General features: G+C 36.8%; 2 protein-coding genes across 3 annotated transcripts; both read right to left on the bottom strand.

Annotated features, from left to right (window-relative positions):
* Positions 1-9640: 9640 nt before the first annotated feature.
* On the bottom strand, positions 9641-15826 carry bmi1a (bmi1 polycomb ring finger oncogene 1a). Its single transcript, XM_007254782.4, has 10 exons — positions 15393-15826; positions 12623-12754; positions 12418-12514; positions 12135-12190; positions 11920-11970; positions 11638-11743; positions 11506-11551; positions 11139-11237; positions 10940-11020; positions 9641-10704 (listed from the first exon to the last, which is right to left on the bottom strand). Exons 2-10 carry the CDS (start codon positions 12738-12740, stop codon positions 10384-10386), a joined length of 975 nt encoding a protein of 324 aa, XP_007254844.2. The 5' UTR covers positions 12741-12754; positions 15393-15826; the 3' UTR covers positions 9641-10383.
* A 1346-nt stretch (positions 15827-17172) lies between these two features.
* On the bottom strand, positions 17173-20739 carry commd3 (COMM domain containing 3). 2 transcript variants are annotated; one of them, XM_015607249.3, is made up of 8 exons: positions 20558-20739; positions 19304-19415; positions 19147-19210; positions 19027-19061; positions 18763-18823; positions 18623-18679; positions 18466-18542; positions 17173-17364 (listed from the first exon to the last, which is right to left on the bottom strand). In XM_015607249.3, the coding sequence occupies exons 1-7, from the start codon at positions 20691-20693 to the stop codon at positions 18495-18497; spliced, it is 513 nt and encodes a 170-aa protein (XP_015462735.2). In that variant the 5' UTR covers positions 20694-20739; the 3' UTR covers positions 17173-17364; positions 18466-18494. The 2 variants fall into 2 exon arrangements, with proteins under 2 accessions (XP_015462735.2, XP_015462734.2); XM_015607248.3 differs by having other exon boundaries at positions 18466-18528; positions 20558-20737.
* Positions 20740-21212: the final 473 nt, after the last annotated feature.

The raw sequence follows: 21212 nt of genomic DNA, 5'->3' as shown, positions 1-21212 counted from the left end.
TGTTGCTCGTCAAAGAGCAGAGGAGTTTTTGTAATCGGAAGTGGGAAGAGAAAATGCCAAAATACACACAATATTATTCAAGATGTTAAAACAAACAAACAAAAAATACAATTAATATGTAAATGAGAAAATGACATTAATGAGAATAATATAAATGTCTGAAATAGCTACATTTTAATGAAAAATAATTTTATGCACAATTTGATGCATATAAAAAAAACTTAAATCTTTTCTGGTTTGCAGGCAAAAGAGAGCTGCAACAAAATACTATGTAAGTGATGCCAAGTGATTAACTAAAAAAATAATATTTTAAGGCTTCAAAAACACGTATTGTGATTCTTTAAACTTTGTACACATACCTTGTATGTTTTGTCATGTAGCAGCTATTGCTATAGGAGCTATTGGGAATAAAAAAGGTTCTATTATATATAACATGATACTCTTTTAGTGGCTTGGGCTTAGAAACCTTTTAGTCATCTGTATGGTTTTAGAGTGTTGATATTCTTATTTTATATACATTGTGTGATTCTTTTAACCTAATTATTTAAAAAGGGGGTTGTTCACACCGGCACATCAGTTTTTCATCCAATATATCTATTCTTAGTATGGAACTAAAACTGGTTCTCATATGGCACCACTCCAAAGAACACACAATGAGACATACCGCCACAGCTAAGACACAGTGACAGGCATGGGGATGTTTTGAGAGTGTGCAGCCACAGCAGCCTAGCATCATAATCCCAGGCAGACATGTGTTTCTCCTGAAGTCCCTGAGGTAGTCAATCACAGCTGCTACACTCCCAGTGCTCACCACCATCTGGGGCAACTAAAGAGGAAACAGAGAGAAGATACTATGCAGCTTGAAATGATTTAGTAGGTATGTTGTGCGTGTGGCAGGTTCCTCAGGGGCGTGTTTTGTCATTTCCCGAATCAGAATATCAGACGTTCCTCCCTACATACTTACCCGGGTCCTTTAAGCAGTCTGCACAGCTGAGAAAATCTCAGACTATTCATTTTCTTTCACTTTAAATCAATGTATCTATACAGCAGCTTTACACGGATCCAGGCCCATCATTGCCTGAGCAGAGTTAGAGGAGATTTTACAGAGATCAAAAGAACAGTTATAACATTAAGTGCAAAAGCAGATGACAGTATTACTAAGTATAGACCACATGGACAGAATACACAAAATAAATAAATGGCTCTTTTGCAGTAATACTGTAATATGCACTTTCGAAAAGAGTGGACGTAAAACAATCTTTTTCTGTTTTTTTCAAGAACCATTTATGAACCTTTTTTTAAATGATGCATAAACCAAAGATCCCATTGGAAAAATGGTACATTGTGGTATATTGATATACAAAGATTCATTGGTTTCCCACTGAATGGAGATAAAAACTGTTACTTTGAACAATAATAGAAAACTGTGGTGTCAAAGATGAATTGTGCACTTCAGAATAGTTCCTGTTGAATGAGTTAAGGAAGTTGGTGTTAGTTTGTATACATTTTCAAATAGACAATTTAAATTGGAAAATCAAATATAATCAAATATAAATCAAATAACACTCAAAAACAACTCTATAAGCTATTTCTGGGAAACTATGCAGCTAAACTTAAAATACACTGAATAAAATGAAATATACATCAGTAATTTGACCTTTCTCAGGCAACTGATTGAGCCACAGCTGGCTAAAATACCCAGTAGACATAATCCTCCAGGTTATTTTTGTGGTGCTGAGGATTTTGGCCATTTAAGAAATCCTCATTAACATGTGTTGTAACACCAGGTGAGATCTCTGATGTGAACACCAAGGAATTCTCTGCCTTACATTTTGAGAGTGGTCTGAGCAGGACCCTGCACCCCTCCCCCTAAATTTGTGCTCCTATAGATTAGGTTTTATTTTGGATTAGGTGGAGACAAGTGTTTTACAGAGCCTGTGCTTCATTATCCAAAACTTTTTTAATTAATTAATTCAACAAGCTGTAATCTTATCTGAATTTGCTACTGGATCCAAAACTGCTTGAAACACAAGGCGTGATCTCCAAATTATCAAATAGATCAATTAGTGCTATAAAATTTCTCCATTAAGTAACTGTGCTTAGAATGATCCAATCGCCTTATAAACCCATTGTGCCAGATGATACAATCTCCATCATCCCATGATCTGTCTCCTTCAGGGTGAAGTGGCTAGTCACCCACTGTATTGGCCAGCTTCAGTGAGTGCTTAGCAACCACTGCAGGAACAAATGCTGCTGCCCTCCAGAACAGAATGTCAGATGTACATAGGAAAACACAAATTTCCAATTCTCACAAAATACTGAATAGTTAGTGTATTGATTCACTTTTTAACTCAAGAAATTCCTTCATAATTATTTTGCAAAGGTGGTGCACATTGTGCTAGTGGACTCTGATACAAGAGGCATTAAGGAGTGATTGGCTAAAGCTGACAATACTCTGTTGGCTTAAATAAATACAGGACAAGGTGGTGTCATAATTACAGAGTTTTAATTCAAAAGTGTACATAAGTAATGTCTTACTATTTTCTCTGTTTTATTATGGTTCGGAAACCCTTGTTTGTTGATTTTAAAGTCTCAGCAATAAATCTGTGCTTTTGAATAAAAGCTAAAAGGCTCAGTTGAAATCTTACATTTTGTTTAGCCAGAGAACAGACAAGCAGAAGGAGAATGTCTCCCTTTACTACTGCCTCAGCCAGGTCATCGTTATATTTGGCAAGCCTTCCAAGAGCCAGAGCGGCTGTCTGCTGAATAGTTGGGATCCCATCCAACAGAAGAGGCCTCGGAAGGGACATTACACCTAAGCCAGAGAGTGAGAGCACGTTTGTAAGAGGAGGAAAACAGGAGTGAGGAAATACTTGAGGGCAAACAGGAGAAAGGTTTGCCCTTCCCTGCTTCAGCTTTCATACATCATATAACTAATCTAATTGTGCAACAGTAAAAGAGAACAAACTTTGGAAAATTAATTAATTATTAAATTTAATTCTGATTAGCAGCAATGGTACTTGCTCTTAGATCAATTGGTAACCCATCCTGATGTTATAAAATTAAAAACTAATTTTTCCCTGTATATGACAAGTATATATTTTAATATTTGTTAATATATTTTATGTTTTTCCAATTCAAATATGTTTGTGGTTCCTTAATAAAAATGCTTAAAGAACCCCTGTGTAGTAATGACCTTTCACAGCTAAAAATAAATTAATTCAGATCCAATCCAGTAATGAGAGTAAGAACACACATGGTTGTAACTGGCTCTGTGGGGCGTTTGAATGTTAAAGTCATGTATAATAATTAATACACTACAACTTTAGGCACATCCATGTATATTGAGAAAAAAACATATAGGCCATATCTGAAAGGTTATAAAAGCTATACACTCTCAAACTAATGTGGATAAAATTATTACCTTAACAGTGTACGGTTTTAGCACATTGCAATATCATTTAGAATAGTTCATGTGATACTTAAGTTGATTTAGGTCTTAATTTTTTGTATGGTCCTGTTCCTCTACTTTTTTACAGTTTTTCTCAGTTGGTTTGGTACATTTCTCAGATCAGAATTGAAATTCTTAAAACAGTTAATTCAATCTCCACATCTCTGTGTCACTTGTGCACATCACAATTGCATTTCTCATTGTGTTTCTCATATTGCAAATGCGTTTGTCATTCATGCAAATAGACATGTACAATTCACAGTTGTTTTTTCATTATCCATTGGTAATGTCGTGCTCATCAAAATGTGTTGTACTGAATATCTATGATATCTATGTTTTACCCTACAAAACATTTAGGCTTTAGGTCATTGCCTAGGTCATTACATGCAAAGGTGCTGAACAGGTTGTCATAATTTATACATTTCTATAAAACTTTGTTGGTTAAGTTGGTAAAATCCTGGTCTTACAATGGCTGAAGCTGGTTGCCGGGTGCAGCCAAATATTGAAAGAAAACTGTGTTTTCGATCGTATAAAAGGGATGCAAGGAATGCAATGAATGCAAGGGATGATATTCAGTGTAACGTGAATGAAAACGTGGCCCAACAGAGAGGAATAACAGAGTCAGAATACATAAAAAAGAAAGAACTATAATTCCTTAAGTTGCTGTCTCAGTTGTTGTTGTTGTTTAGAGTAATGTTTAGAGTAAAGTTCTAATTTTGTAGTTTTTTCTTTGTGTTATTTATATGAGTGCTGTCAAACAGTTGTCTGTCTTTCCTAAATTTTCAAGTTGATTGAAATAAAAATGTGCTTTTAAACCAAAAAGAATTCTGAGTGAGGTATGTGCTTTTGCAGGTATTTCATTGAGTTTTGCTGTTTACACTAACTGTTTTGAGAAATGCACTTATTGTGATGCCAATGCAAATCATGATGTGGGAAATGAACCAAATCGAAAAACTGTAATTTTACTACTAGCTACATTTCAATTTCACATTTCACTACTAGCTACATTTCCATTTCAGCAGATAGTCTAAAACTGGGCCTAACATTTGGACAAAATTTATTTGGGATTCTTCTCATTTTCTGACATCTTTTTCCCTTTTTTTCTGTTTGTTAATGCAAAAAATATATGCAAAATAAAATAATTTAAAACTATCTGGAATATATATTGTATAGATTATATAGATTATATAGATCTATACAATCTACAATATATATATTGTAGATTGTATAGATAACCATTTTATTTGTGATGAACAACATAATCTGCGATAGATTGGCGGCCTGCCCAGGGTGTATACTGCCTTCTGCCCGATGCCGGCTGGGACAGACTCCAGTATCCAACCTTAACATCCCCACCCCATCCCCCGCCCCTCGCAACCCTTGACGGATAAAGCAGTATTGACGATGAATGAATGAATGAATGTATACATAACTAAAAAACATAGTTTCAGTCTGTGGTGAACTGGCCTAATGGCATGATGGTTTGCAAATTGTTTATTTGAAAACTGCTCATAAGTGATGAAGAGGAGTTTTAGAAATTTGCATGTGAATCGAGGAGTGAAAATAATAGGACAGACATACCATATTTTGGAGAAAGAAATGTTGCCAAACTGTTCAATAAATATATATGGAAAATGATAAATAAGGTCCAGTGGAGTGAAAAACAAGAAACAACATTCATTTTCTTTATTATTAATCTTTAGCATCTATTTGACCGTTCCATCCTACAAAGTTTATTTTAAGCATTAATCTTCGTCGAGATTTTTTATTCCAAACTAATAGCGGTACACCTGATTCCACTTGTTTTTTTTTTTGTTTTTTTTAAGTTTGTCATTTGTCATGTTCGTGCTTATGCCTGGCTGAAATGAGAACTTAGCCATTCCCTTAGTGGATAACATTGGACACCAACACACATAGAATATAACTTTTGATTTTATATATATATGATCCAGTCCACTATAAAAAGTCCACCATTCTCACTACCCAAGCCAGCTAGGATGATTTAATCAACCTCAAGGCCTAACAGGTTTTAAATACCATTACATCCGCTGAGCACACAATGCAACTAAAATACCAATGGCAGCAATCCCATCGTATTGAATACGTGTTTTTGATCTGCCAGCCACTCCGATCGCAAGATTTTGTGTCAGTTGTAAAATGTATTGAGCTACTGAGTACAGGCGGCAAACAACAGAATGCTAAATTTCCCTTGCTGTAATGATAACATACAGAATTTATCCACACGTTACTGTGATGCGTTTTCTGCGTTTACCTTGACATTTTTTTTAAATAAGCAGACAGAGAACGATTATTGCTACGCCTAATATATGATATATTAAACTGACTTGACTCTATACCCGCAATATTACAGATGTATGATCTCTTATTTAGCTATGTGCACATTTACCATCAATCGGCAAAAAAGGCGTATAACGCTTAAATTTAATTTCAACTATTTTATAGTCTTGCAAAAAACGTAATTTGAGAAATAATCCGTGATCTATTTTATTGTTTTACATAGTTTTTTCTCTCTACTTTGTTATATCGGTCTTTAACGAACATATGTGTTACTTTTCTTTATTACCTAGCTGTGGGTTGGGTCAGTTTCTGGTGTTGGACGACAGGTGTTTAGGTAAAGCGTCCATCTCAGCAATAAACAAAAATCTAAAGAGACGGTTTCTTTTAGCCGTTTCCCAATTAAAAAACGAAATGTGACATTTTAAGGTTGCGGTCCTAAGTTTTAAAATATATAGCATAAAATATTAAGTAAACATAAAAAAAAACTTTTATCCAAAGCGAAGTACCCTGACCCTGTATGCTTAGCATCCAGAACACTACTTTATATTAATACTACTTAATATTAAAATATTCAGTATTTGAACTTTCCCTTTTTACTTTATTTAATAATAAATATTAAGCCATACAATATCCATGGACTAATACATATTGGCTGAATTATCCATTCAGTTTTTTTAGGCGTGTGTAAAAATGTATTATATTTTATTCTAATGTCTAAATTACTATTGTTTACCACAGTAAAGTATTTTAATACAGAAAAGTATTTTCCCTTGGCTTACATTTATAACTACAACATATAGGTACTCTAAAAACACTTGTACAACTTTAATATTTAGAACTGTGCAAAGTATTAAAAAAATACATCATTCTCTCCCAGACACTTTATTTGACAATAACAATTCATTATTTGGCCTCGTCGTCCACAGTTACTGCGTGTTTAAAACACTTATTTTAACCTATAGTAAAAAACTCGTCTCATACTAATTGGTGCTACTGATCCAAAAAGCAGTCAGTAGCTGTATTTAACCCTTTCATGCATAGAGGTCACTACAGTGTACAGCTGTTTAATTTTTTTTTTTCTTTAAATATGCTTGCAATTTTGGGCACTGCTGCATATAGTCCACTGTAGTGGAAGCTATTGCATCATCCTATACAAAAAAATCCCATTGGTTGGTCATTGTAATGGGAAAAAGAAGTCAATGAAATCAAGATGGCCGGCAGACAGGGAAAACCACCAAACACCTTGGCTATTTTTGTTTCTACCTTTTATAAAATTATATCACTGCAGGTAAAAAAAATATATAATTACATCAAGTAACATCTAAGGTGACATATTATGTAAAGATTTTCGAAATTTTTATTTTATATTTGAGGGAATTGTAGATTAATCATCTGTCCACTTAATTGTACATCATGCATCATTAGCTATTTTTCAACTTATATGCAATGTCAATTACTTCCAGTGTTGTTTTTAAAATAATTCATATTGTTTAATGTTTTGGCTGTAAATCAACTTCTTTAATTGAGGAATGTCTGCCAGTACAGACAGTTGCAAGCAGAGAAGTAGGGTCAAGCAGTGATAGTGAAGGTGAGTCTGGAAATGTTACTGAGGGAGTTGAGGCTGAGGAACGGAGATGAAGGAGATGAGGCTAATGAAACTAAGGGCACCCCAATATCCAGTATGCCCCTGGAAACCACTGGCCCCAGCTCAAGAAAGTATAAAATGCCAGCACACGAAGAACCAAGTACATCTGCATGCAGTGTCTTGTAGCTTTGTGCCCTGTATGCTTTGGCAACCATCATAGAAAATAGTCTCAGAAATTAGCAACAAGCATGATTTGACAGGAAATATGATACATGCTATAAAATACTATAAGAGAATATGCTCACTTAACAGTTCAGAGACTTGACAAGAATACAGTATGATAATACCAGTCACAATCAAGATTCTATAAGGTTCTACGGTTCAGAGACATTTTCTTGTGTCACAATATCCTCCTCAGTTCCACTATTCCAACAGAATACCATATTACAACTGTATAACTGAATTACATTTGTGTTTTTTTTACAACAAAAAATGCATGAAGTACACTTGAGTGGACAGATAAATATTTCTTTATCGAATAAAGATAGAATATATATTTTTTTCAAACCTTGTTTTACATCCCTAAGGATGTATAAAAACACTTAGAAAAAAAATCCTGACTGAGTTTATTATAATTCATGCATGAGAGGGTTAATATAAACGATAAAAACTTAAGTTGCAAACTGATTGTTAGTAAATGTTCCCAATATAAGGTTTACTTCAGCATAATGAGTACTTAGCTACGCGTATTCTACGCAAATACACTGTAGATGTGATCAGTTCAGGTTGTTTAGAGCTGTAGTGTGTGTTCACAGAGCCGGTTTAGTGTTCACAGTTTCTTTGCAAATTGGAAGAGTGGACAATTTCACTATATCTCCGTACATATCTACTGCACCTTGTGTTATTGGTTGTCTTTTATTTACAGGATAAAGTGCACAACCTAAAATGCAAGAATGAACGTACTTTTTAGCGTATAACAGTGACACGTTCCCCTAAAAGAGTGACTTTCAAAGGCTCTGTTGTTGGAAAATCACATAACACCCAATCTGTTACGCGCAGAAAAAGAAAAGGAAAACATGATGTAGGCCAAAGAAACATAATGTATAAAACAATCTTTATTGTTAGAAAAGAAGAAGCTGTGTTCTGCAGTTCGGCATTTTTTAATTTGATCATTTGAGAGTGAAGTTGACTTTTTTCCCTACACGGAAAAAGCCTTTGGTGTTGGCGATGTCTTACTAAATTAAAAAAAACAACAATAAATACAAACTAAGTCTAAAAAACAGGTGACTTTTTGTTTAGTTATGATTATTTTAAAATAGAATGTTTGACAAACTGAAGCGCCTTTTCAAACGCCTATGCGCCCGACACCTCACAGATGGCGCTATGGTCTACACCAGGTAACTTCACCAGAAAATGTGTATATTTCTATATTTTGAACACATACAGTTGTTTTCGAAATTGTACCAAGTTTTCGAAAAATTAAGCTACTCTTCAGATATATTTCTTTGTTCATTTTTGTCTGCACAGTGAATATTGAATGGGATATTATGACGTCGACTAATATAAAGACGTGAACAATTCATGTGGATGAAGTTTTTTTAGCTAAATCCACACGTAGATACACGAGGAAAACATTAAAGTATTTTTCTGGCAAGCATGACCATCTGGTGGGTTCTAATGGACAAGTTTATCAATTATATTCAGGGCAGTTAATAATTAGTGTCAAAATTAAAACACCACATATGACCGTCTCAACCTTGTTCTTTGGAACCACTTCTGGTTTGATATATACATCTCTATTAGGTGGTATTTCAATTAAGTATTTTAGGCCTATCAATGTGCAAGTGTGAACAACTTAATGGACGTTCTCTTAGTTTCTTAAAGATTTTACATTGATTACTTTTTTAAGAATCTTACACCGAGGCCGAGAACCTCCTTAAGAAATTAACAGTGGCTTAGAAATGATACATATAATTTGGCTTTTTTAAGCAAGGATGCAAGGTACAGGTTAACCAAGGGACCAAGGGGTGGCACTGCGCAGATGGATAAGAAAAGTAAACGTAAATTTAAAATAAGACAAATATAGAAAATCCCTTATTTTTGGGTTTGACATTATTCACATTCTATATCAAGCATATTCCATACTTGAGATTTACTTGCTTTTTATTAAAACAATCCGAACACTAAGTTTATTTTATTCAATGGTTTTACCAGTTACGCTCCTCCTCAAACCAACCATTCAATAATCTTTTTGATTTTTTAGATCGCACCCTATTTCGCCTACAGGAAGTAAACATTCAGCAAAAGAAAGTGTAAAATGTTTTATTTTGAGGTTTTATACTGTGAGACAGTCACAATACAACAGATACTCGTACAATGAGAAAATGAACACTGCAGTATTCAGAACCTGTTGTCCAGAAGACAGATGATTGGATGGAGGATGTTGAGTCTGCTTATGCACGCGAACCTCGTAACCTTTAATCCTCCCCACTGAACCAAACATGTTGAACCCACAAATGTCGCTCAAAATTAACTACAGTTTAACGTTAAATTTTCACCCTATTTTTCTCTAATACATACAGGCCTTTATCTTGCTTTAAAATGAACTAAATATATAGATATTTTTCTTTGATACACTGTAAATGCCACCTGGATATATAAGGAATGTTTAGTAGGCCTAAACTACCCAAAAAAAAGGCAAACCAAAGTCAATGTCTTCATCATGCTTTTTAAAAACATACACGCTTAAAAATACAAGCAACACGTCTTAGATTCGTTTTTTTTTTTTGCTTTTTAAAGGAAAAAGAGAAAAGTAAAAAGACATATAAAAACAGTCTTTATGCACAGTTGTTTTCCTCTCCATCCTCCAAAATACCATAGCTGTACGTTGACGCCAAAAAAAGGCCCACTGCTCCAGAAAATCGCTTGAAATGTGCCATTTCCACTAGGTCAAAGTTACACGTGTGATAAGTTTATAATAATGACGATAAGATGGCTACAAAAGACAGGACGTTGGCATGTAAGTCACTGACGCCTGCAAAATATTCAGTCACCCCGACGAAGTGGAAGATCCGTTCAGTGAAGGTTTGCGAACTTTGTTGCCGAAGGTGAACTGTCGACTGGGGCTCGTCATAGAGGTGCCGTTGATTGGGTTTGAAATGTGCGGGAAATGTGGATGCGGAGACTGAAGTGGTGTGTTGGGACTGGGCAGCGGTGATGAGGTGGACGGCGCTCCAGCTGGACTGCTGGCTTTGTCGCTGGCAGAGTCACTTTCTGAGCGGTTGGCACTGTTTAGACCATCAGGAGGGTGCACAAGCTTCCTCTTTTTGCAGTTGGGTCGTACCCTATACTTCAAGGGCAATGGTCCGTTCTATAAAAAAATAATAATAAAATGGCAGGTTAATATTTTAACCATGTTGGGGATGTTGAGAGCTTGTTCATTATAATATAAATTATTTAAGCACATTTTTGCACACTATTCTCACAAAAACAAACAATAATTCGCTGAAAGATGGTATTTGGAATGAAATTTATTTATTTTTATTATTAAAACTATGGCTGTTAAAAAATGGCTGTTTTTTTTTTGTTTTTATAAGACTACTCACCCTTCTCCAGGTGTAAATGTAGGCAATGTCCATTAATGTGTAGTAGTCCTTCAGAGGCTCATCCTCATACATCACTTCAATCTGTAAAAAATATATATATATATATATATTATAAAATTATAGTAAATTCTCTAAGATGATAAACCCAAATGCATAACATTAATTTATAACCATGAAGAGTTTCTGGAAATTAGATTACCTGGAAAGTACAGGGGATATCCATTTTGCTTCTCAGAAATTTCCTTAAATGCATCACAGTCATCGCAGCAGGACACTGTAAGTACCTCTTGTTATTTACCTTGAAAAGAAAAGGGTAAATATACAAACAATTAGGAACAAATAAAATGTGTTGGATGCACTGGAGCAAAACATTTGGCATGTGAGCATATGGTAACAAATGGATAATGTTGTTGGTCAATATGCTTTTAGAATAACAACAACAACAAATGAGCTACATTTTTAACCAGCCCCACAAACTCTTAAATACACATGAACCTTTAAAGAAATGTTTAACGTAAAAAAATAAATAAATAAAATAAAATCAGCCAACATTAGACAGGTTTTACCTCTTCTTTTGGCTGTTTGTCTTCTGCAGTGCATTGCAGTTTGGCCCTAAAAAGATAATGTTTTAAAAGGTAAAGAATTAAAATAAGATACTAACAGAATTTCATATAAAGGTTAAATTTGTTTATGCATACTTGGGGTCAAAAAACTCAATGGAGAGACTGATAATTTCATCATCTGTGATGATTCTCTTGTCCTCATCTGCAACTTCTCCACGATCTTCATTTGACCCATTTGCAGCTTGAAAAGAAAATAAATGAATAGGAGGATAGACAGGTAGACAGAGACAGATAGACAAAGAGACAGATAGATTCTAATACTCTAATATAAAGATTCTAGATAGATTCTAATATTAATTAGACAAGTAATTATCAGACTGTGGTAATGAATGCACATACACATACACAAAGACTTACCATCTACTGATGGATGTTCAGCATAAAAGTCTCTCCTACGTTTCATTTCACCTGCAACAATGAAAGAGCTTGAAATCAATATGGTACTAGTTGCAATCAATCACACACCTTTCACATTTTCTTCCACACTGCTGTATTATTCCATAACTTTGCCATCATTGTTCTGTATAGTATTTCCACTTAAACAAGTACACAGCCATTGAAATTTAACTTACTTTTAAAGAGCCCTGGTACCAATTTATACACAATATCCTGGAGAGTTTTGTCAGACCTGGGACAATAAAGGATTTTTTTAGAATACTGATGTCTTTACATGGTTAGCAATTAAAGAAATAAAGTTTAGAGTTATCAGATCAAATCAGTTCTCACAAGCTTAACATGTGCTCTAATTTAGTAGGACACTGTAGAGGACAAACACAATACAATATGTATACTATATTTTTATGCTTTTTACTGCTGTGTGTGTGCGCATTTCTAAAGAAAAGAAAGGGAATGTACCTAATATTTAGAAGAGGCTTCGTTTTGTGGACCTGGACATCGCATATAGGACAGTATTTACTGGTTTCCAGGTAGCGGACAATGCACATTTTACAAACTAATGAATGACAGAGAAAGAAAAAAATACCATAAAGTTATGCTGTGCGTTCATGAAGTACGATACAAGACTTTGGTGGACATAGACGAGCATGCAGTGGCTACTTACATGAATGCAAGCATTCTATGATTGTGGTTGCATCGATGAAATATCCCCCACATAAGACACACATCAAATGTGGGTTCAGTTCCGTGATCTTGATCCTTGTTGTGCGATGCATCGTCATGGAAGGATGGAATCCTGAAGGGAATGAACACAATATGAGAACCGTTCTTGGTTAAACAAGGAATACTGAAAACGTGGAACCTTTGATAAAGCTAGACAGCTGGGATGGTTCACTAGTTAGTAAATTGTCTCATTTATTCTGGATGAAACCTAGTTTACTTCATAATACAAAACAACAAAGCTTTTGGAAATTCAGCATTTGCGTTGGTAACCGAACTGCGTTAGCCTGGTGAGCGTGGCACAACACAGCATGCAGCAGCAGATGTAGTCCGGGTCTTCATTCTCATTTGGTATTTAATTGGCATTCCCGAATTTCCACAGAGCTTAGAGATGCTTTCTGTTTCTATGGCAACTTCGGTCCTTTCCACGTGGCGACAAATTAAATTGCAATATATGAGTCAACGTTTTTCAGCTAACACAGCTTAAAAGAAGAGAGCGTCACTGACCCATCCAATGTGCTACGTTGTATTAAAATATCCAACAACACTTCAATTAATCACTGCGCTGTTATTCCGAACGTACATTTGATCAGGCAGCAGTGGTTTAACAGTAGAGTGACACATCTTTCCGTTTCACATTTCCAGGAAATATGGGTCCATAACCGACCAGTTACATTATCGCGACCAACAGAGAAAATACATTTTATAGGAAACCCAAACGCCATGATGCCTATAGGTGCAAGATATGAGGTCGGCAATAAGACAACAACGCAAACACGGACCAATTAGTCCGATTCTGTGCCGAAAATAATCTAATTAGATGATTTAATTACTGACATTAACAGCATAGGCAGTCTACCAGCCAATGTACAGCAGACATACTACATTGCGCAGAAAGTCCAGATGAAACCAAAATGCAATTCTAAACAGATAAGGCAGAAACGGCTGGGCAATACGTTTGAAGCGCATGTAACGTTCGTATGGGACCATAAGTTTGAATCTGCATTCAGATCAGACCGCGCTAAACTGTCAGCCTGTAGTCTACAGTATTACCCACACCGACACATTATATTGTACTGGTCACGTTTTTTTCTCGACACAGAAAATGGAGAATAATCACTAAATAGCTGCATACTAAACGGCCAATAAATGGCCACGTTACACGGTTGCTACCGTACATAAACCGAGCTATAGTCCATGGCAATGAATCAACCAGGAAACCTACCTGAGCGCCCTGCTTACAAGACTTGAGTCAGGTAGCCCAGAGCAGTGCCAATATCCTCCTCCCTGTTCATATATAAGCCTCAAAAGTCAGTATATGAAGATTTAAAAAAAAGATGTGTTCAGTTACGTGTTTATTACACTGAAGGTAAGCCGACGGGTTGTGGTTCAAACAACAGGTTTACCCCCACAACGCCCATCCTAATGATAAAATGATGTGTAAGCGGGTGCACGCAAGCAGTTTGCATTAGTTTTTCACACTGCTTGGGCCTAAGGCTGGAAAAACAAGCAATTCAGAGATGCACATAACTAGTTATCATGTGCTCTTTTGTACAATGTAAATATACATCTTTAATCGTGAGGCATCTGTAAAAAGCCAGGCAAGGCAATGAGGTACACACGACCACTGGAGGAGGGAATTAACACCTGTCGGCAGATTTAACGTTTTAAAAGTACAAGATACATAAAAGGTGTTTTCAGATGCGGTTTAACCATACTTTGTCACCAGGCCACGGCAAATCGGACCCGAACCCGAATTGAACAAATACAATATGAAAAATAAAATCACTAGGGTCTATGACCAGCCCATCACTTTCTTTAGAAGTTTGTCAGCGAAAGAAAATACAGGTCCATTAGATTAAGTTACTGAATGGATCAATTAGGTAAACAACAACAGCTTGTTAACTCATCATACCCACAAATGAAGACACGTAGACAAGGACTAAAGGTGAACATGAACATTAAAACATTAAATACTAATGAATGCCCACTAACCGACCCAACAAATGACCACAATGAGAAAGTCTCAAAAGTAAACAAGGTGCACTGAGAGAGCACATGAAACCTCACGCACGTGCTGCTGATATTGACAACCTTATCAAACATCAAACTCCTACAGCCCCCAAAGCACGCACACTAAAATGAACATCACCTACATATTTAACATACATGACTAATTAGCTATTCGTATTTTTAACGTCACCACGGATCTAAACAAATAAACGAGCACTTTCGCTTGAGCGCCCGTCCAGCAGCCCTGCAGCTGAATTTAAGTTAATCTAACACGAAAAACGTGTTCTTTCCGCGCTATACACACACCGCCGACTTCGGAACACTTAAAAGATTTCACATCTATAAAATGGGGAAACACAATAATCAAGGAATAAGCACAATATACATTTGATCAGTAGCTTTCGCTCACATTTGACCCGATCTGACCAGCACGATAACAACGTGTCAGTGCAACCCAATCACGCAAAAATCAGCGCGAGACGACTTTACCACAAACAGAAAGAACAAAAACAGTGCGATATGAAACAAATCACAATCCATAGTCTCCATCGCCGTGCGGAACACACACTCGTGCTTAAAGCGCACACGCGCATACACACAAACACAATGCGTTAAAAGCCGCGCTCCCCGAGTCCTACAGCACGCGGACAGAAACGGACACGACTGTACGGCGCAAAAACAACAACAGAAAGGACACACACCTGGCAACTGCGCCGCGGATCCTGGAGAGCGAGGCGAGTTTTTAGACCACGAAAGTTGCAGAAGGGAGGGAGGGAAGGAGGGAGGGGAAGAGGAGGAGGAGAAGAGGAGGAGGGGGAGAAAAGTCGATCAGCAGCAAACGAGTGCAAGCCGAGCGGCCATCTTGAAAACGGAACTGCTGCAGACGCTGTCAATCGCAATAAGAGCAGCAACGGCGCATTTCAGAATAACAGGAATCCAGAGAACGCCTCGTGCTGCCTTACACCGGGCCCGCGCCTTTGTCCCCCTGTGGAAAAAGCTCGCAGTGGTTCAGGTCTCGAGCTTGAGCGCGTAGAACAGAGCGGTATGGAAGACGGCCGTTTTTCTCGCGGCCAGATTCCCCCCTCTACGGTCTCGGCGCTGATGTCTCGGTGCAAACTGACACCGTCCCCCAAAATGGCTTGCAGTCCGCCCGCCCCGCGCATCACGTGGTGCCGCTCCTTAAGGGCGGCCTGGGAATATGTGTCGGTGTATTGGGGCACCAAGAAATTGGATGGAAAACGTCAGCGCCGACTGAGAAATGCATGCGCGATACAATTCTTACGTAGGGGTTTATGATTAGTAAAATTATTGTTTGCGATATATACCAATGTCTGCCTTCTACTAAGCTTGTATTTGTTTGTCGATGTATTTTTGTTTCTTCCCTACACTGTCAAAAATATTTTTTTTATCAAAGACCTTTATCAAATTTTTTTATTTTATTTGTATCAATGCGAGGTCTTTTTGATTCTACATAGAACCTTTTTTTTAAAGAAACGGTGTGTTAGAGACTATCCAGAGGAGAACCCTTTTTTTAAAACTCAATTTTAAATTTAAATAGAACTGCCGAGGTTCTACGTGGAACCTTGCTGTTAATAAAGAAACCGTAAACAGCTTTAAAATGTTATATAACGTGACAATAGCAATACCAATAGTCCTGTGGATGCTACCATTGAAGAACAAAATATAAAATAGATTAATCGTCATAGAACATTTTGAAGATCAAATGAGACTGGCATGGTTCCATATAAAACCGTTACCGTTACTATAGAAACCGTTAAGAGCTCTTTAGGGGTGTCTAGTTCAATGACGGTATTTGGGGTAACAATGCCGGAGTTATTTAGGTGCTCCATAAATGAATTCTCAATCTTTGTTTTTTTTTTAAAGAACTATACTGTACAGCCAGCATCGGAACCCCTTAAAGTGTTCTGTGGCTCTGTGAGTTCTAAGTAGAACCATTACCATTGCAAATTGTTAGGTAGCACTCGGAAGTTTGCGTTTGTCCCTCGTTAAAAACTCATGTAGACGTGGAGATGTTGCGTATGAAGCGCTGACACTCCCCATGACAACCCGTTTTCATGTATTAAATTATATATTATGCGTAAAGCGATCACCGAACAAGTGATACCACTGGCCGTTGTTTTGTTTTTTTATCTACTAAACTTTATAACGTCACCACTCACACACATATTCTCTGCTTATTTGATATTGTAACTGCTTTCATAGAAATATTCTCATTGAATCAACAGTTTTTTTGTATATCAGTCTTCACTGATTCTCGCGCACGTCTGTTCCGATCTAGACATTCAGCCTGTTTTGAAACCTTCAATAGAGCCCAATACAGTCCGCAGACCTTATAAGAAGTCGGTTCTTAAAACATGACGTACAGTATTACGCACCCATTAATACATTTACATACATACATTTATTGCAATCACGCACACTTTCTTTCACATTGTTTTCACAAATAACAACACAAAGACAATTGTTTATTTTGTTTTATTTTATATGAAAACACAAACATTTAAAGAGCAGAAGTGAAAATCCCAAGCCCTTCATGCCATCTCCGCTGGGACCGAAGAGTGGGGAGGGGGCGTCCCCGCCGGGGTGAAGGGCTTACAGTTGGGTGGCCCTCTCCACGCTCTTCGCTGCGTCCTTCAACTTTCCCACTAAATCCTAAACGACGTTGAAATCACAATAAAGTTAACTCTCAGGATACCTATCTCTCACATATTATGTCAAGTAAATCATAGCAAATCACTATTCAACATGGATTGACACCGACAACAAACAATTTAAGTAGCCTGCTTTCTACCTTGCATTTTTGTTTCTCCTAACAAACAAAACAGTTAAATAGATATGTCAAGGCAAAAGTTGCTGTACAGATACGTAAAAAATGAGTTTCAGCTTGTTTGAACAATCTCGTTTGAAGTTCTCCCGTGTAACTGTTTCTATAGGGCACTCATCACGGATTCGTTACGTTTTGCATTACGATGATGCAATAGAAAAAAAAACTTTTAAACAATTTTCTAAACAGCATTATCAAATACATTTTAAGAACCAACGTTAGTTGTTGTAAAATCACGTAGCTTGTGAAAAGTGTGTATAACAAGCCATTAAGAACACATTTATAAAGTTTTGATATCAATTTAGCTTAATTCACCCCCGTTTCGGATTTGCTTTCGAGATGCTGGTGAAATAACCTTGTCCACACTGTGTACTCCGTACAAAATATTTAATAGCTTCAACAGTCATATAACAAAAGTTCATAAAACAAACATTTCACAAAACGCGTATCTTATATTTGTGGGGGGTTTATTGGACTGTATGGCAGCAGTCAATTCGCAGCAGTCAGCCTTAAAAGTATACCGTTCGATGGCAGTGTTAACTTATGCTTTACTTAAGCCGATGTAGAGGTTCCACTAGCGTCATGAAAAGGCAAGTAAAATGAAATTCTTCATTGTGACATATTTAATTAATTCCCAAAACCTTTGCTGTGATCAAAAGCAGGTGGATTTTCTGCAGCACTGCACACAAACGTTTAATTTACAGTAGTTCCAAAAAAGCCGACAAATTCAAAAGAACCTTAGTCTCCTGACCTGCAAGAGCAGTGTAAAATACGGGTGTTCACTACAGTTTGGGAACAAATGTGATAGTGAAATGGTGAATCTTACATTTTTTGTACAGTTAATTTACCTTGTGATAAATCCTCCACAAACACTTTATTTAAGCCACACAAATAAACCATGATTCATTTTAATCATTTTAAATAAGTACCTGAAGTTGCTCCAATGTGCAACTAAAATTTACTTCTGAAGAGGTCCCCTCACGTTCACCATTCTGTAAAACAGCAACTTCATTTTTTAATAAAGCAATAGATACATGTAAACAAATAGTTTAGCTTTATTGTCAAACAGAACATAGATACACTAACCTCAACATCAAATGAAATTAGGTAAGATGGCTGATTGACTTTATGCACATGGCCATTCTAATAAAAAAGAAAGGAGTCATAAGGCTGCATGGTGTTGGTATGGTTGTCTGACATTATAGCTTGGGACATGGGTACATTACCTTTATGCAATATTCCAGGCGCCATGATGCATCAGTAATGTGAGGGGGGCATCTATCAATACTAAGAAAATCAAACAAAAAGTTATCATTGATGAATGGCCCATATTCATTCACAAATCAACAACAGATATAGATATCATATCTACAATAAGGAAATACTTCATATAATTAACACATTATACTAAGGCAGTAGGTATTAATCAGTGGTGTATTTTTTTATTTCAATAAAAATAATGAATGGGCACACAACTGTTTATGACTCACCTTGAGAGCAGATTTTCCAAGTTTCTTTTGTTTATCTGAAAGAAAAATATAAAAAATTAAGGCCCTTAGCAATAAGCTATTTTACAAATTATCCATTATTACACTGGAAGAGGTTATAACCTGGTATGATGTATAAAATGTTTCCACTTTTTCTGAATCAAATTTGACATCTTCAAGGCATGAACTGTAAGAACAAATGCAGACTATTAATTTTAGAAAAGGAACCAAAATAATCCAAACCAGGTTAATACTTTCAAAAAGCAACATTAAACTTTACCTAATGGTTGACTTGTCTGCATTTTGCTTTACTGCTTCTAGTATAAATGTTGTTGCTGCAACATGACAGTGTTTCAGAAGAGCCTGATCAATGTTCTTCAGTGCTGGGTGACCTGTGATGGATGGACACAAAAAGTACAGTAGTTGATTTAAACAATCCCAGTTTCCTAAACATCTGACTGAAACATTGTCATATGACTGTATGTTTTAGACCTACTTATAGATCTTATATATGGTTTACTGGACACTGATTAACCATAGTCTTGGACTAAACTGCAGGAAATTGTTACAAGTATAGACTTAATCTATCTCTGAAACTGGCTCCAAAAGTCCAAAAGCATGTAAACATTTTTGGAAGTTTCCCAAAGAGCAAGAAGCCTGGTTTTGAACTACATGGCACGCCGAATGGAGCTGTCCCACTGAAAGAAAATAGACTAGAACTGGACTTTATCCCTGTCCTTAAAAGTGCCCCTTAGCCTATTTTTTCCCTGAAATAGAGAATGCAGCAAAACGTATTGCAGCAACTTTCTGGGTGGGTTTAGCACTTAATGTTGGAACATTTCAGGAAGAAATGTTTCTTCATTTAGCCAAAAGAGCATTAGTGGATTTGGACAACTGGAAGAACACACTTTTCTTTGACCATATACAAGGTACTGAGCATGATGACCCAAGCTACAATTTCACTGGCAATGCTTTTCTTAAATAATTCGATGCTCTTATCAGCACAGTAGGTGCACTTTTCGGCATGGAAACATACTATTATGGATATATAGATGATTGGATTGCACTGTGCATACATAAGGTTTATTTGAGGCGTGTGCACGGCCATAGCGTAGTTTTCTAGGTCTGTTAATCAAAATGCTGTACCGTCTGCCTGTGCATTGCATATATGTCTATTAGTCCCACATCGTATACATTCCTACAGCACAGGCTATGTTACTTAAATCCGCTTCTGCAATCAACATTGTCAACCGTTGTGTCAATCTCTCTCCAGGCTACAACACATGCTAAGATGCTAGCTTAGCCGTGTGCCACGTACTGCTAATAGATGAATTAAGGTGCATTCGAGGGCTTAGGCAGCTTGTAACACATGCTATGGCTGTCCTGCAGCTCATGAGATCTTTGTAAAATTTTGTGTAGAACAGCACAGCAGAGCAAGAGCCTGAAACAGACGAGCATCGTCTACCACCTTTTCCTCCATGACTGCAACCAGCCGGATACTCATGAGGACAAAGAGAAGCAAAAGCCGCCTTACCGGAAACACCGTTGCCTGTGGAAGACAGCAGACTGTCGAAAGCCACTTCGGTGAAGGCACTGAAAGATTTTAAGTCGAAACAAGCAGGGTCTGCCAACGTCTGGAGCCCCTTTACCACAGAGTCTGACAACTCCATTTTGTACAGACGGGTTAGGCGCGGTCACGTGAGCACGTCAGCTGATCCTGAAGCTGCCTCTGCTGCTCTGCATTATCGGGTCACCAGCGATGTTAAACATTCACTGCATATTTCAGCGTGTTCCCGCAACATAAAATCCCTGATTAAAAAAAAAAATCCAACTGGATATCAAGAGCAGACATAACATATGCTGGTCAAAACTAGATAACGAGCTAAGGCATGTTCTTTTCTGGATGACCAGCTGCTCTTGAGCTATTTTGAATAGGGTCTACCTCAACACAACGTCTAATCACTTCATTGAATTTTCTTACTACATATACACACTAAGAAAATTAAGTACAGATTTGTACTTAAAAGAGTACAAAGCTCGTCACTGGTGTTGTACCTTATATTGAGTAAAGATTATAAAGAATATAAACATTATCATCAACTGAATATGTGTCAAGAACTCGATGATCCAAAATTGTCTGGCGTTCTAATAAAAAAATGTACAATTAAAATAAATATTATTTGTTAGTA

Source organism: Astyanax mexicanus, chromosome 1, assembly GCF_023375975.1.
Source record: "Astyanax mexicanus isolate ESR-SI-001 chromosome 1, AstMex3_surface, whole genome shotgun sequence".
In the NCBI taxonomy this organism is placed as follows: domain Eukaryota; kingdom Metazoa; phylum Chordata; class Actinopteri; order Characiformes; family Acestrorhamphidae; genus Astyanax; species Astyanax mexicanus.
Note: the sequence above shows the minus strand (reverse complement) of the source record. Positions and strands in the feature narration are given on the sequence as shown.